The sequence below is a fragment of the Oryx dammah genome, unplaced genomic scaffold (assembly GCF_014754425.2).
Source record: "Oryx dammah isolate SB20612 unplaced genomic scaffold, SCBI_Odam_1.1 HiC_scaffold_5, whole genome shotgun sequence".
Classification (NCBI taxonomy): Eukaryota; Metazoa; Chordata; class Mammalia; order Artiodactyla; family Bovidae; genus Oryx; species Oryx dammah.
Window position 1 is genome coordinate 58,432,085 of NW_024070189.1, and position 14,487 is coordinate 58,446,571.

Consider the following 14,487-nt stretch of genomic DNA (forward strand, 5'->3'; position numbering starts at 1 on the left):
TAGTTTTGATTTCTATTCTCTAATAACTAGCAGTGTTGATCCTCTTTTCGTGTGTTTGTTGGCCTTCTCTATATCTCCTTTGGCAGGTGTTCTTTTTATTGTTACTCCTTAATTTCACTCCTAGGTACATACTCTGGAGAAATTCTTGCCCTTGCAGAAGACATTTTATATCCTCTTTTATATATATGATATCTTTCCCAGATTATAAAGTTATTTATTCTATGCAAAAAAAAAATAAGTTGGATATGTATGCAGTACTGACATGGGGAAAACATCCAATGCATCCTAAGTATCAGGCATGTTATAGAACTCAATAAATCTGAACAATATATACTAAAATGTGAGCCCTAGTTATCTCTGGAATGGTTTCCATTTCAAAATTATACATTTCTACAGTGTTCCAATATTCTGCAGTAATCTCATTCACTTCTGTGGTTAAAAAAAATTAAGTTTATTTTTATACATGTAAAAACACTTTAAAATAGAGGAATACTTATTCTGAAAAGAGGGACATTTTTCCCTTTTGCAAACTGAGAAGAGTTCCCTGACAACCCCCTGATTGTATAAAAGAGAATCTGTGAGGATAGAAGTTTCAAAATGAGAAGGGCTCCTAGACTTAGGTTCCTTTAATGGAGTAAAGAGTGAATGGGGCCTGGTCAGTCCCTCCGAGTTACCAGACTTTCCTAACCACGAAGCAAGCCTGCTTGTTCCCTGCCACTCTCCACCCCCAGCTCAGGAGGGCGACTGAGGTCTTGGCCAGCTGCCTTCCAGTCCTGTCCCAGCGTTCCAGATTCCCAGCTGACTGAGCATCTGGCAGTTAAGCCAAAGGCCAGTAATTTCCTGACTTCCTGAGTAAATACCTGAAAACAGAGAGAAGGCATAGTGGGGTCAGAGCAAGTGCTCAGGGACACAAGTAAGACAACGAATAGAGCCATGCAGTAGTGACAGGGAGTAAGGGGAGCTCAGCAGATCTTGTTCTGGGCTAGCCCATGATTTGCCCTGTCTCCCTCTAGCCCCCAGAATTTTCCACTGCAGCTGGTGGGGACTCAGGCTCTTGGACTTGGGAAACCATGGAGAGGACAAACCCCAAAGAGTTAATTTTATCAAAGAGGAAAAATTCCAGGCTTTTGCACATGTTGCACCCTTTGCCTAGAACGTTTTCCCTCCATCTTATCCTGACTAGCTTCTGTTTGTTCTTCAGATTTCAAATTATGGACCACTTCCTCTTGGAAGCTCTACCCAACTCTCACCACTTCACCACCCTCCTTGGAGGCCTCTCTGCTGCCACAGCCTCTCCTTCCCTGAGCCAGCACTAGCCCACTCTAACACTTGCCAGTGTGTCTTTCCCACAGGAATTTTAACTTCCTGAGGTCAGGAACTGTGACTATTATACCACTAGTACCTGGACACTCCAGAAGTGCTAAGAAAATATTTTGAGAAATAGATTAATAAAATAAAAGAATGGCAGAGAGGGCAAGTGACAAAGAACCGCCCCCCCCCGGCCCCGCCCCCACTTGTTTGTAGTGTGGTTCTTGGCAGCCTCTGGAAGGAGCCTCCAAGGCTCAGCAAGCAAGCCAGCTGCTGGGAGCTTTATCCTCTTTCCTGCCATTCCTTTCCATTCTTTTATCTTCGAACCCTTCCCTCCCCCAGTTCCCATCCCTGCCAGGTTGGTGTGAGCTTGAGCTCCCTCTACTGGCTAGACTTCAGTGCCACAGGGAGCCCTGCCCGGGTACCCTCTCTTGTTTCCAACTTTCCTCTGGAGAGATTCTTCTACCCACTCCCCGACTCTGGGGTTCATGAAGGACTGGAGCATGTAGAGGAAACAGCCATTCAGCACACAGTTGAGCTTTCCACCACCGGAGCCCCCACCGCCCCACCCTCGACACTCAGGGCATTTCCCTCACACCCTTACCTCAGTTTCCTGGGTCTCAACTCCATACTCCTACTCCAGCTAATTCACAGAGATGTTGATTTCCGGAGCCTTTGGCTGATACATCAGCTCTGACTGTGGAACAGAGATCTCAAGATGAGTTGGGAATAAAAAGACAAAAGACAGAGAGAGAGCAGACAGAAAAGGACCCAGAGAGTGAAAGGATATAAACCCACCTTAAGACAAAGATCCTGGGTAAGACAATCCACTTAAGAGTTTTGTCCCTGACCATTTCCAACCCTCATACAGCCCTGGACTCTTATGAAGAAAAATTTCCCTCACTCCTTCAGTGTGCCTATGTTAATACAGAACCAGGAGGAGTCTCTGTGTTGATCAGATCTTCAGACTTAATAGAGATATTATGCTTCAGTTACAACTCCTGGAGATGACTTCTCTCCCCTACCCCTGCCCTGTTCTCCAGGAGCTCACATCTTCACTGTCACTTCCACTGAACGAGCACTCTGGCTCCACGCTGTTTTCAGGGATGCTTCTCTCCTTCTCCGGCATCAGCTCATCCAGCCAGAGGAGTTCCTGTGGCGAGAAGACCCACTCCAGTGCCTTTCGGACCCCCACCAGGCCCAGCAACTGCAGGGATAGAAACAAAGCCAAGGGCTGTCAGCAATAGCAGCAGGAACGTTAACAACAGCCACATTTATCGAGCACTTCCCATGTGCAAAGCATTGTGTATACTTTCAGTGAATGCTAACACATTCATATAAGGTAGACATGATAATTATTTCCATTGTACAGAGGAGGAAACTGAGACCCTGGGAGCTTACTAACTTCTCAGAGGTCACAGAACTGAGATGTAGTAACCAGATTGGTTCCAAAGCAAAGCCCATGACTCTTAACTTCCTCAGCGGGTAAGAACAAACCCAGAAGCTTACAGTATCACCTAACTGGGTAAAAGAGTGCCAGCCTTGCCTCTCCCAGGTCCTCAGTTTCCTTCTGGGCCTTCTATCCCTACCTGTGGTTGACGAGCCCAAAGAGGTTGGGAAAGGAATTAAACCAGATATCTCAGGTCCAGAGCCTCACAGTCATCCCTTGGCCATCTTTCCTTGTCCTGAGATTCCCAACCAGGCAGAGCCAGGACAAGTGACAGAGGAGAGATTCTTCCTCTTGTGAGGCCTTGACCAACCCCCAGGCTCAGAGAGCCACCAGGACACCACCCAACCCTGCCACAAGTCACCATGATGGGGAAGATGATAGCTGCAGGGGTAGACTTGATTATCCAAAGCAGACCCAGGCAGGCAAGCTGGATGGCTGTGAACAGGTGGACCCTGCTCAGGGGCACATGCCGCAAGAACAGAAGGTCTGGCTGGTGCTTCGCTGGTATCAATAATAGCTGCACCCTCTTCGTGAACTGGGGGGACAAGGGGAGGAAGAAAACAGGGTATTCAGGTAGTCTGGAGGGTGTCACTGTTAGCTATCCAAGCCTAGCTTGGAGGTCAGAAGGCTCCCTTGGTCCCCTCTCCATCCAGAGTGTGGCAGCAGAGGCTCTGTGCCCAGGAGAGGCAGGAAAAGAGGAGAGGAGGAGAACTAGCAAATGTAGGAAGGAAGTAATGGGCTCACCTGGATGCTGCTAATCGCTGTCACCCCCATGTACAGGAAGATGCCATAGAGAAGAGGCATTGGGATGAACTGGTAGAGAGAATTGGAGAGCTGGCGAAGCAGTTCGCCTCTGCTAGCTGCCCAGATAACCCCATTTAGGTCCCAAGCCCAGCCTCCAGCCTCTAAGATCTAAACATACCCACTTTGCATGCCTGATTTCATTGAATCTTCACATCAGTCAGATGAGGTAAATTCTATAATTGTCTCCATTTTACAGAGGGAGAAGTTGGATTTCAGAGAGGCTAAGTAACTTGCCCATTACCTCTCCACTCTTCTCTCTCACATTCCTCTCTGTTCTCTCTGTTCCTGTTGTACTGGCCCCCTTTCCTTTCCTCAGTATGCCCAAGTTTACTTCTACCCCTTTGCAAGGCCTTTTGCTTTGCTAGTCCCTCCACCTAAATGCTCTTCCCTGAACTCCCTCTCATTACTCCTGTCATGACACCCCAGAAAGGCCTTGCCTGCCCAGCACCATTAAGGTGCTCTTGATCACCCCACCCTCTTTTATTTTCACAGAAGTTATCACTATCTGAAATTATCCTATTTTATTGTTTTAATTGTTTTTATCTGTCTCCTCTCATCAGGATGCAAGATGTGGATGACCTCTTTTGATCACCACTATATCCCTAGTCCCTGGAACAGTGCTTGGCATATGGCTTATGCTCGGTAAATATCTGCTGAACAGGAGTCACCTAGTTTAGTCAGCGGCCGATCCAGTCCATCTGGCTCTTTGAACTACTCTCCTCTCATCCAGCTTCCATGACCTTTCCCTCCCCTAACCTCCTGTCATCCTGCCAGTGACTCTTGTGTGCAGTTCTCCACACCCTCCTTGACTTCTCTGCTGTACTGGCTTGCTGAACCTTTCTGCTGTTACTTGTTACATAATTTTTATTCATGTGTATGAGTTGCTGACAGGGGCTTGGTTCCATATTCTTTTTCAGTATCCTTCCCCTTCCCATCCCCTTCTCCCAGATGCCTCTCAGAGCCTTGCACTCAGCAGGTATTCTGTAAACATCTGGTGAGGGAGATGTGAAGGGTTTTTGCCTCAGAAGTTTTCCTGGATTGTGATGATTATGTTCTTAGTCCAAGCCTCATTGAATGTGGAGTAAGAGTAGCTAGTGCTTGGCCCCCGGGGATGATGGCATGTCTCTACTCGGCTCCACTGGGTAGAAAGCCAACTGGGTCAGAGTTCAGCTTCTCAGATAGATCTAAGAAACCAGCTCTCTTGGTGGTCTCTTGTAAGTTCCTTAACCTCGTTAACTTTCAGTTTCCTCACTTTAAAAGTGCATATGCTTCTCATGGGTAATATCAGGATTAAATGAGACTACGGGTGAAGAAAACTTAACACAGTGCCCAGTACGTAGTAATGTTCGGTCAATGTCAATTCTTGCTATATTTATTATTTTTATTGCCCTGCCCCTGCTGCTGGTTTGTCTAAGGTACCTTGAGTATAGGTGCCAGGAAGATGGAGATTCCTGTGAGGATGAATACTGCCAGGCCTGTCAGCCTCTGCTCTCTGTGGGGAAAGGAGGAGTTAGCTCTGGGGGAGCCCCTGGGCTGCCAGGTTGGGGGCCCTGGCAGGAGGGAAGTGGAGGGGTCCCCTGAAAGTTCCCTGGAAGGGAGGGGACCTGAGCTTGGTGTGAAAAATTGGTGGAGAAGAAAGGACAGGTTACCTCCATACGAGGGTCCCAGTCCTCTTCAGCAGCTCAAGTTCAAAGTTGCTCTTTGTTTTTATTTTGATGGAAAATTAAGCAATCTTACACCACCATAAAAACGTTTACTTCATAATGTACAAAGTTAACTTCCCATACTTTCAACAATTAGATTGCATTTCCAATAAAATTGTTTTTGTGATGTTACTCTATAAGATCAACAAGGTGCTTCTACCCTGAGTGGGATTTTTAGGCGGCACTTCCTCCTTGCTCAGCCTTCACACTCACCTCCATGATGCTCCCCTGGAGGCCCCTCCCAATCCCATGGCTGAAGGAGCCCAGCACCCACCCATTCACCCCACTGCATGCTCATGGGGCAGTGAGAGAGCCCTCTGGAGTCACCAGCTTAGAATTTAAGTTGCCCAAATAACTCTGCCCTGTACCCAGTATGTGACCTTGCTGCCCACGTCTCATTCCAGTCTCCTGAATACTGGCCTTACCTGATGCCCAGGAAGCTGGGAGCCTCCCCTGGGGCACAGGCTCTGCTCTCTCTCCGAAGACTGTCCATGTGGGCCAGGGAGATGACAGTGGCTGAGACATACCAGGGCAGCCCGAGCGCTGATGTGAGGGGCATGAGCACAGCCACACAGAAGAGGTCCAGGTGGAAGCCAGCTCCCTTCTGCAGGTAGTATGGAGCAGTAAGGATGAAGCTAGCCCACTCTGTCCTCTGGGGTGGGAAAGGGGGAACCCAGACCCCACCCTGGAGCTCCTGTCACTTGGGCTAGGGACCTGGGGTCTGACCCCGCAGGCCTTACCCTCAGTCTGTATTCAGCACGGTTGAGGATGACCCCTGTGATCTGCTGGTCCATGAAAATGAGGATAGACAATAGCAGAGCAGGCAGGGCAGCTGCCACACTCAGCCACCAGGGGTTGGCTCCAAAAGGTGACACCAGCCAGCCACGTCCAGGGAGTGTGGGCTGGGGAAGAGGAGTCCATGGAGAAGTTGGAGAGGCTATCTTAACAATACCTCATCTACACACTCCAGCCATGGCACTCTTCCACAGTGCCCCCCTCCCCACCGGCTCTAAGACCCTGGATGCTAGGTGTGAGCAGTCTGTGTGTGTACAGACGGTTCAGAGCGTCCCAGGGCTAGGATGGCAAATGGCAGGACGGGGACCAGCCTGGAGGTTGGGCTGGAACTAGCGGCTCTGGACTTTGACTCTTAGGGTCCTGGAGGAGGTAGTGGATGAAGCCCACCCACACTTCTTGATGTACAGAGTACTTCTCCCTAAGCAACCACCCTCCTCCCCCACCAAGGGCTGGGCAACTCAGGTTCAGACCTGCCTTGATCTGGGGCTGGGGCAGGGGTAGGGCTGGGTGTGTCTGCGTCTGCTCTGATTACAAGGCGTCTGTGTCTGGTGTCTGTGTCTGTGGGAGGGGCCTCAGTTGCTTTCTTGGGTTCTGAGCCCCTAAGGCTGCCTTGGAGCCTTGGAGCCACCCTGGTTTCTTGTCCTGAGGGAAGCTGGAAGGGAGGTCTTCAAATGCACAAAGTTTAGGTACTAAGTGAGCGCTGAGCCTTGTTCTGTGCACTGTCATGCCCTGGGCAGGGAGCTCTAGCTGGACCTCATCAGAGCAGGCAATTGGTGCAAAGTAGAGAGTGGGGAGTAGTGAGTAGGGCCATGCCAAGAGTAGCGAGAACAGAGAACAACAATAACTAGCATTAATTGAGGTGTTGGTATGAGCCAGTCCCAGTAATGTGACAGTGCTTCGGACTATGATCTTCTGTGAACCTCAAAACAACCTATGAGGCAGAAACTATTGTTATTTATTATTTCCATTTTATAGGTGAAGAAACTGAGGCTCAGAATGTAGGTTAACTTCCCTAAGACACACAGCTAGGAAGTGACAGAAATGGGACTCAGACCCAGGGCTGGCTGACCAGAACCCACTCTTTAACCTCTTACCTGCAACAGTAGCTACCTATCCTAGGCTTACTACGTGTCTGGCACACAGTGTGCCCTCACAACAATTCTGTAAGACCATTATTATACTATTTCTATCGTATGAATGAGAAAACGGAGGCTAGGGAAGTGTGGTATCTACTCATCTTCCTCCTCTAGGGTCCTGTCTGCTGACCCTGCTTTGCCCTCTCCCCTCCACGCCCAGCTCTCACCTTGAACTCTCTGGGCACCATGAGCTTCGGTGTGGCTAAGCCAAGGAAGGCATCGAGGCCACAGCCTAGCAGGATGGCCAGGACCGAGGAGAAGTCACCCAGCATCTTGCGTACCTGGCCACCCAGCAGACACTCAGTGAGGTTCAGGCCACCACCCCCTCCTTCTGCCCCCTTTCCCATTTGCAGACAGGGCCCAAGGCCAAGAGCCAGTTCTCTCCCACAGAAGTACAGGTGACACTCACCACGGAGGGGAAGAAGCGACTGGTCTTTACGTGCTTGAGGGCCATGGCAAAGAGGAAGGAAGTAAGGAAGAGGAGGATGGAGAAGAAGGCAATATCTGGGACTGTATGACAGCTGGGCCCACGAGGATGGCCTCCCCGCTGGGCACACTCAGGTGGGGGCAGCAAGGATGCATTGACCAGGCCTAGGTCCTGTGTGGAGAGGTCATCCAGGATGGAATTATGGGCAGTGGGATAAAGGTCCACTGATGCCCACTGGGACTGAGGACACCAGATAAGAGATCTCCAGCCACAGCAAATGGTCAGGGCTCAGTGACCTATGAAGGGTCAGAAGTGCCTGGAACCACTGACTTCTTTGACCTCCACCCTCTCTTTCTCAGGCCCTCCCAGGAACAGGCCCTCACCATGCTCAAGATGTCATCTCTGTCTTTAGGGTTTGTGCTTGTCCACTGAGACTCATTTCCTGGGAAGCAGAGAATTCAAGTGAGTTTTCTTCCCTTGGGAACCTTCTCCAGCCCTAATCAGAAGCCTAATTTCACAGGTCCAGCTGAACCAGAGAGTTCTTTGTTCTGACTCATCTGTCTGCTGACTCCAATCACTACCCAGTCTGTTCTCAGGACACTGCCTCTTGCCCTTATCCCTTCAAATTCCCTCCCTATCTGTATCCCTGGTGGCTGGCACAGGACCGGCCAAAAAGCAAGTGCCCAGTAAATGACTGAGCACACACATCTGTGTGTTTCCACCAGCGTCAGAAGTATTTTTGTTCATGGCTGGTACAGAGTCTGGCACTCTTGAGAGGATACCTATTCCCCATCCTGGTGTTCCTGGCCATGTGGAGGGAAATGTGCTGGTGCAATAGTCCGAGCTCCTCTCCACCCAGTCACTCACATGGTCCAGGGGAAGAGCGGTGATTTATTTGGTTGGTGACTTTGGGAGAGGAAGCTGGGCATGCCTGGTCCTGCCCCTTCCTCTCCCTCTCTAGGGAGTAAGCACCCTGCATGCATTGAGCTCTGCTCCTCTAGGGCGAGACAGTCCCTGTCCAGGATGGCCATGACTGGGTGGGTAAGTCGATCCAATTTTGGTTTCATCATTAGGAAGCCCATATACTCATAGATATAACCATGGTCTTCTCTTAGCACTGGCAGAAGTAAAAGATGAAATTGGGCCTGCTCTGTTGACTTATTTTTCATCTGACTCAGAACCAGAGAAAGGAAGTTTGCTGCTGGCTACTGGGTAGGTACTCAGCATTTTGCTGAACTTAACTAAGGGGACAACCCTTCCTGCATCCTCCCTTATTTTGCCAAGCTCCCTATTTCCCTCAGGCTTCCCAGGTGGCTCAGTGGTAAAGAATCTGTCTGCCAGTGCAGGAGGTGTGAGTTTCATCCCTGGGTCAGGAAGATACCCTGGTGAAGGGAATGACAACTGCTCCAATATTCTTTCCTGGGAAGTCCCATGGACAGAGGAGCCTGGCAGGCTATAGTCCCTGGGGTTGCAAAAAGAGCTGAACATAACTTAGTGACCAAACAGCAATTCCTCTCACCTACCTCCTGGATCTGGGTACTGGCAGAGACAGCCGTAGGTGGGAGAGCCAGGTCTCTGGATGGGATAGGCACGGGTCAAGGTCAGCATTTTTCCAACAGCATCATAGATGAAGATGAGACTGATGAGAGCACAGAAGCCTTCCTCGGTGAAGCGGGTAAAGTAGCGCACCAACACGCTGGCCTCCGTGGCCACCAAAACCAGGCAAAAGATGGCCACCCAGATGCCAACCCACAGGCGGAAGGGCAGGTAATCCAGGCTGTGATCTCTGGGGGCGGTGAGAGACAACAGGGTTTGCCTAGGCCCACTCTTACTCCCAACCTCACCCACGTCAGGTGCCCCTGGAGCCAGTTTCTACCCTGCCCTACTGACCCAGCTGAGACCAGGCTGACGGTGTGCTAGTGAAGTCAGGGGAGGTGGGGAGTTCTACCTGCTGAAGGAGAAGAGCAGACGTTCAAAGACCAGCACTGGCCCAGTGCTGCTAAGGATGGTGAGGGGCTGGCCAGCCATCAGGCAGAAGGCAGCTCCAGTCACTGCCGTGCCCAGGAAGCTTTCCAGCACCCCCTAGAAGCCAACAATGGCCCCTGTCAGCACAGGTACCCAAGTTCCCTGGGAGCCTCCTCAGCTCCCCCATAGACACTAGAGGAGGGCATAGGGCATGGCTGGTGGAACACAGAAGATAGGCCTGCTTCCCACCCACCCACCTGTGCACCGTTGGTGGCTTCTCCCAGCAGACCCCCAAAAGTGATGGCGTTAGTGATGGTGGCCAGGTAAATGTAGAGCACGGCCGAGAAGCACTGGGGGTGCAGGGCGTCCAAGAAGTCGCTGGGGTACCACGAGGCCTTCCGCCGCACGTCCTGGACAAGGCCCCCGAACAGCCTCCCGCCCGTGGGTTGTCAGTGATCCAGGCTTCAGCATCCCAAGTCCCTGGGGCCAGGTGAGCCTCCCCCCTCCCGCCCCCCACAGTGAGTGCACACCTCGGGCCCATGATACCCCACTGCTCCCCCAACCCAAGGTACCCTGACTCCCACCTCAGCACGCCTCACCTGCCTGTCCGCCGCAACTCCGGGTTGGCCGCGTGCTGCCTGCGGCCGTGCCTGTCCTCAGCTGGGGTCCTTCTCCGGAGAGAGGGCCCCTTGGCCACCCGCAATTGCGAGGGGAGCCTGAGGACCAGGGGAACCCGAGTTAGCTAAGGCTCTGCGACCAGACCGCGATTCGGCGCCGGAGTTCTCGGCGGGCCGCCCCCTGGCGGCGGGTTGTGTGTCTGCGGGCTGGGGGTGCCGCAACTCCACAAGGTCCAGGTCGCCTTCTAATAGTGGAAGCCAGGGTCCAGCAGAACGCAGGTCTGCCCCTTTCCTCTCGCCCCCAACCCCCACTGCCCTTCCTCAACACTGGAAGGATCTCTATGGCATGATGACCCCTCAGATACCTTTTGTGCTCAGAGGGCAGGCGTTTAGGTGGGGGAATCCGAGCTGTTGGGTCCCATCGACCTGGAGGGAGCACTGTCACTTCCTCTAGGAAAGCATCCAGGGCTGCCAGAAGGTCATGAAAGCTGCTGGCCCGCCGAACTCTCCACTGAAATTGCTGGGGATAGGGGCACAGAGAGGCACTAAATACAGATCTGTTCTTACATGCATTTTCACGGTTTCAAAACTAGACACAGGTCACATAGGCAGATGAGTCATTCAAGCATTCATTCAGGCATGCATGCATTCAGTGAGTATCTGTGGGTGCCTACTGTGTGCCAGCTCTGTGCTAAGTAAGGGGGGCTGTGGTGGTAGCCAAGGCAATGTCAATCCTGCTGCTCACAGACAGGAAGCCACACTCTGCTTCACTGTCGTACTCAGTCACACCTAGAGAGTACACACACACACTCACGTGACACAAGCCTATGTGCATGCACACAGACACACATGCCTGTCCAGCTTACCAGGTCACTGAGGAGGATGGCCGCTGCTCGGCCCATCTCATGGTGGCCCCTTCCCAGTGTAGGGGGACCGAGGAGGAGGCAGAAAAACCTGAGGAAAAAACCAGGTCCTGGAGAGAATCAGAGGCTGCTATCTCACAGGGCAGCCCTAGCCTCTGACCTCATTACTACTCTCCATATACATGCTCACACCTTTGCAGCTCTAACCACTACCCCTCCCTAAGCACCACCCCCCACACACCCTAGACAACTGGGCCCAAAGACCTCCTATTACCCTCCTGGGTAAAAGCCTTTTCTGGATTCCAGGATTCTTGACCCACAACTCAGCCACCTCACCTGCTGGGGAGGGGCACCTCAATAAGGGGCCCTAGCACCACTGGATCCTGCAGTCGTACAAAGACCCCCAGTGGCTGTTCCAGGAAGCCCAGCTGTCCTGCCAGCACAGCTCCTGCTTCAGCCCCTGCAGGGAACTTCTGTCTTAGAGGGTTCTGATGCTGGATGGGGGTTCAAGGAGACACAGAGGATGAAAGGTTATTCAGGGGACAGGATGTAGGCAGGATCTCGACTGATGAGGAGCCCAGTGGGGGGTGGCTCCCCTGACCTTTCTCCCAGCTCTGCCCTTTCTCCCAGCCCTGCCCTTGGAAGGGCCACAAACCTGTTCCTTCAGGGGGGCTTCCTCCTCCTGAGAAGCCTCTCTCGGATGGACAGATCCTACAAAACAGGACTATGTGGTGATTAAGAGCACAAGCTTTGGGGACTTCCCTAGTGGTCCAGTGATTAAGAATCCACCTGTCAGTGCAGGGAATATGGGTTCAGTCCCTGGTCTGGGAAGATCGCACATGCCACGGAGCAACTAAGCCCAACTAGAGAGCAGCCCCTACTTGCTGCAACTAGAGAAAGCCCTTGCTCAGCAAGGAAGACCCAGCACACAAATAATAATAATAAATAAAACCTATATCATAATCACTGCAGATGGTGACTGCAGCCATGAAGTTAAAAGATGCTTACTCCTTGGAAGAAAAGTTATGACCACCCTAGACAGCATACTAAAAAGCAGAGACATTACTTTGCCAACAAAGGTCTGTCTCATCAAGGCTATGGTTTTTCCAGTAGTCATGTATGGATGTGAGAGTTGGACTATAAAGAAAGCTGAGCGCCAAAGAGTTGATGCTTTTGAACTGTGGTTTTGGAGAAGACTCTTGAGAGTCCATTGGACTGCAAGGAGATCCAACCAGTCCATCCTAAAGGAGATCAGTCCTGAGTGTTCATTGGAAGGACTGATGTTGAAGCTGAAACTCCAATACTTTGACCACCTGATACAAAGAGCTGACTCATTTGAAAAGACCCTGATGCTGGGAAAGATTGAAGGCAGGAGGAGAAGGGGACAACACAGGATGAGATGGTTGGATGGCATCACCAACTCAATGGAGATGAGTTTGAGTAACCTCCGGGAGTTGGTGATAGACAGGGAGGCCTGGTGTGCTGCAGTCCATGGGGTTCCAAAGAGTCGGACACAACTGAGCAACTGAACTGAACTGAATATCTATATATTATATCATTAAAAACCACAGGCCTTGGGGGTGGATCCACCAGGATCCACAGGCCTTGGGGGTGGATCCACCAGGTGGATTCCCTGACCAGCTTTGCATTGTTGTGGAAACTGGAGCACACCTTCCCCCTGGCTACTCCTCAGTTTTCTCATCACTAAAATGAGGATAATTATGGTATTACCTCCCAGTGTTGTTGTGAAGATGAAATGATCTGCTGTGTGTGAAGCTCACCACGATGCCCGCCAAGAACATCTCCTCACGGGGCTCTGGCCCTGTGCTTCTTCCATTCTTTTCCCCTCACTGCCCCTGCTGCTTCTCACCCTTGAGTCCTGAGTTGATGTCTGAGCCATGCTAGGCTACTGCTGGTCCAGGAAGGTGAGGGGAGACCTGGGGTCCTCCCACCCCAGGGATTTTGGTCTTGGGCCCAGGGAGGGCCTCTTACCCCAGCAGGGGCTGGTGCATGGGGTCTGGATGAGGTGCTGGGGTCTCTGCAACAGCAAGGCCTTCAGCTTCCCTCTCAGCTCTGGGCTCAGCGACTCCACTCTGGTCACTTGCTCTGGAGAACAGAAGTGGGGCTCCCACCCTTACCTGAGAGCTCCCTTCCCCTGAATTCTTCCCCTTTCCCCTCTGCCCCGGCTCTTTTCCCTTCTAAGAGTCTTGGGGAAAACAAATCCAACCAACGGACTTGCTCTTCCCCTCTGCATTTCCATCTCTCCCTTGTGATACAGGGGAGGATAATTCTCAAGAGTGGGGTGGGGTAGGCTCTGGAAAATTCTAAGACTTCATGGGGAAAATCTTAGAGAAATCATGAGGATGCCCAGGCCCCTCCCAGCAAAGGGTCCCAGGTCACCTGCGAGCTCCTGGAGGCTCAGAGCTGGACAGTCCAGCAGGACAAGGCCCTTGGCCAACAAGCTGCGGAGCTTCTGAAGGCTGGGCAGTGCCACAGTGGGCACGTGGGGGGCACTCCACCGGCCTGCACCCACTTCCAACTTCTCCTCAAACAGCACCCACCTATGGTGAGAGGGGCAGACAGTGTTACTGGGGGCATGTCTCCCAGGTCCAAGAGTGAGGACGCAGGAGAGCCAGGGAAGGTGAGACAAGGGTGAAGTTGTGGGCCCAGTGGTACAGAGCCCCTCCCCAGGGAAGTCACCCCCTCATCTTGGATCTTGGGGAACTCAAAACCAAACTGCAGAAAAGCCTGAGCACCATAGAGCGTGAGGGTCTGAAATGGGGAACACAGAAAGAAACTTGTGACTGGGGGTGATAATACCAACCCCACACACAGGAAGAGCTGGGGCTCATGGAGGAGGTCCCAATGGGGGAAGGGGAAGGACCCCGTAAAACTGTCCTGGATCCCACTCACCTGCCTGTCTCTTTCCACTCGGGTGCATGGGGCCAGCCCAGGAGCTCATTCAGTTGAATGAAGAGCGGAGGGTCCTTGGGTACCTCCAGTTCCCTGCTGTCTGTGCCTAAGGGGCCACCAGGGCTGAGGCCAGAGCCAGGGCCACTGTCCAGCTCTCCTGTGGGCACATTTTCACTAGCACTGGAGATGTCGGACTCCTCTTGGCCTGGCAGGTTCATCTCAGTGAAGCTTCTACAAACTCTCAGGGACTAGTGTGGTCCTAGGTTCTGAGACCAGGAGCCCTCTGGCTGGCTGCATTTATAATGCACCCCCCACTCCCCCCCAACCTCCCCCCACCCCTGCCACACAACACAAACAGAGCCAGACCTGCTGACTCCAGAGCCAGCTGGTCACCTCCCCTGTGGTTGTTTTCCCCACTTGGCTAGCCTGAGTGTGAGGCCAACCTGACCTTTTCCAGGATCTCCAGAAATGCTCAACCTGGGGCAAAAGTGTTATGCGTGTTTCCT

At 52.1% G+C, this 14,487-nt stretch overlaps 1 protein-coding gene across 1 annotated transcript; it reads right to left on the minus strand.

Annotated features, from left to right (window-relative positions):
* Positions 1–430: 430 nt before the first annotated feature.
* SLC4A9 (solute carrier family 4 member 9) lies at positions 431–14,238 on the minus strand. The gene is made up of 22 exons (XM_040239916.1): positions 13,982–14,238; positions 13,469–13,629; positions 13,061–13,174; positions 11,724–11,779; positions 11,405–11,562; positions 11,072–11,159; positions 10,571–10,725; positions 10,188–10,304; positions 9,846–10,020; positions 9,572–9,705; positions 9,147–9,409; positions 8,007–8,065; positions 7,606–7,794; positions 7,364–7,477; positions 6,006–6,167; positions 5,691–5,869; positions 4,982–5,054; positions 3,503–3,571; positions 3,120–3,293; positions 2,360–2,515; positions 1,913–2,005; positions 431–860 (listed from the first exon to the last, which is right to left on the minus strand). The coding sequence occupies exons 1-21, from the start codon at positions 14,197–14,199 to the stop codon at positions 1,952–1,954; spliced, it is 2,868 nt and encodes a 955-aa protein (XP_040095850.1). The 5' UTR covers positions 14,200–14,238; the 3' UTR covers positions 431–860; positions 1,913–1,951.
* Positions 14,239–14,487: the final 249 nt, after the last annotated feature.

Excerpts from the sequence above, each read along its gene's own strand:
- SLC4A9 (XM_040239916.1), bottom strand. The coding sequence starts at position 14,199 with ATGAACCTGCCAGGCCAAGAGGAGTCCGACATCTCCAGTGCTAGTGAA. Across the intron at positions 5,870-6,005 it reads GTGCTGAATACAGACTGAGG|AAGGGAGCTGGCTTCCACCT; the intron begins GTAAGGCCTGCG and ends TACTACCTGCAG. Across the intron at positions 2,516-3,119 it reads CTATCATCTTCCCCATCATG|TTGCTGGGCCTGGTGGGGGT; the intron begins GTGACTTGTGGC and ends CTATCCCTGCAG.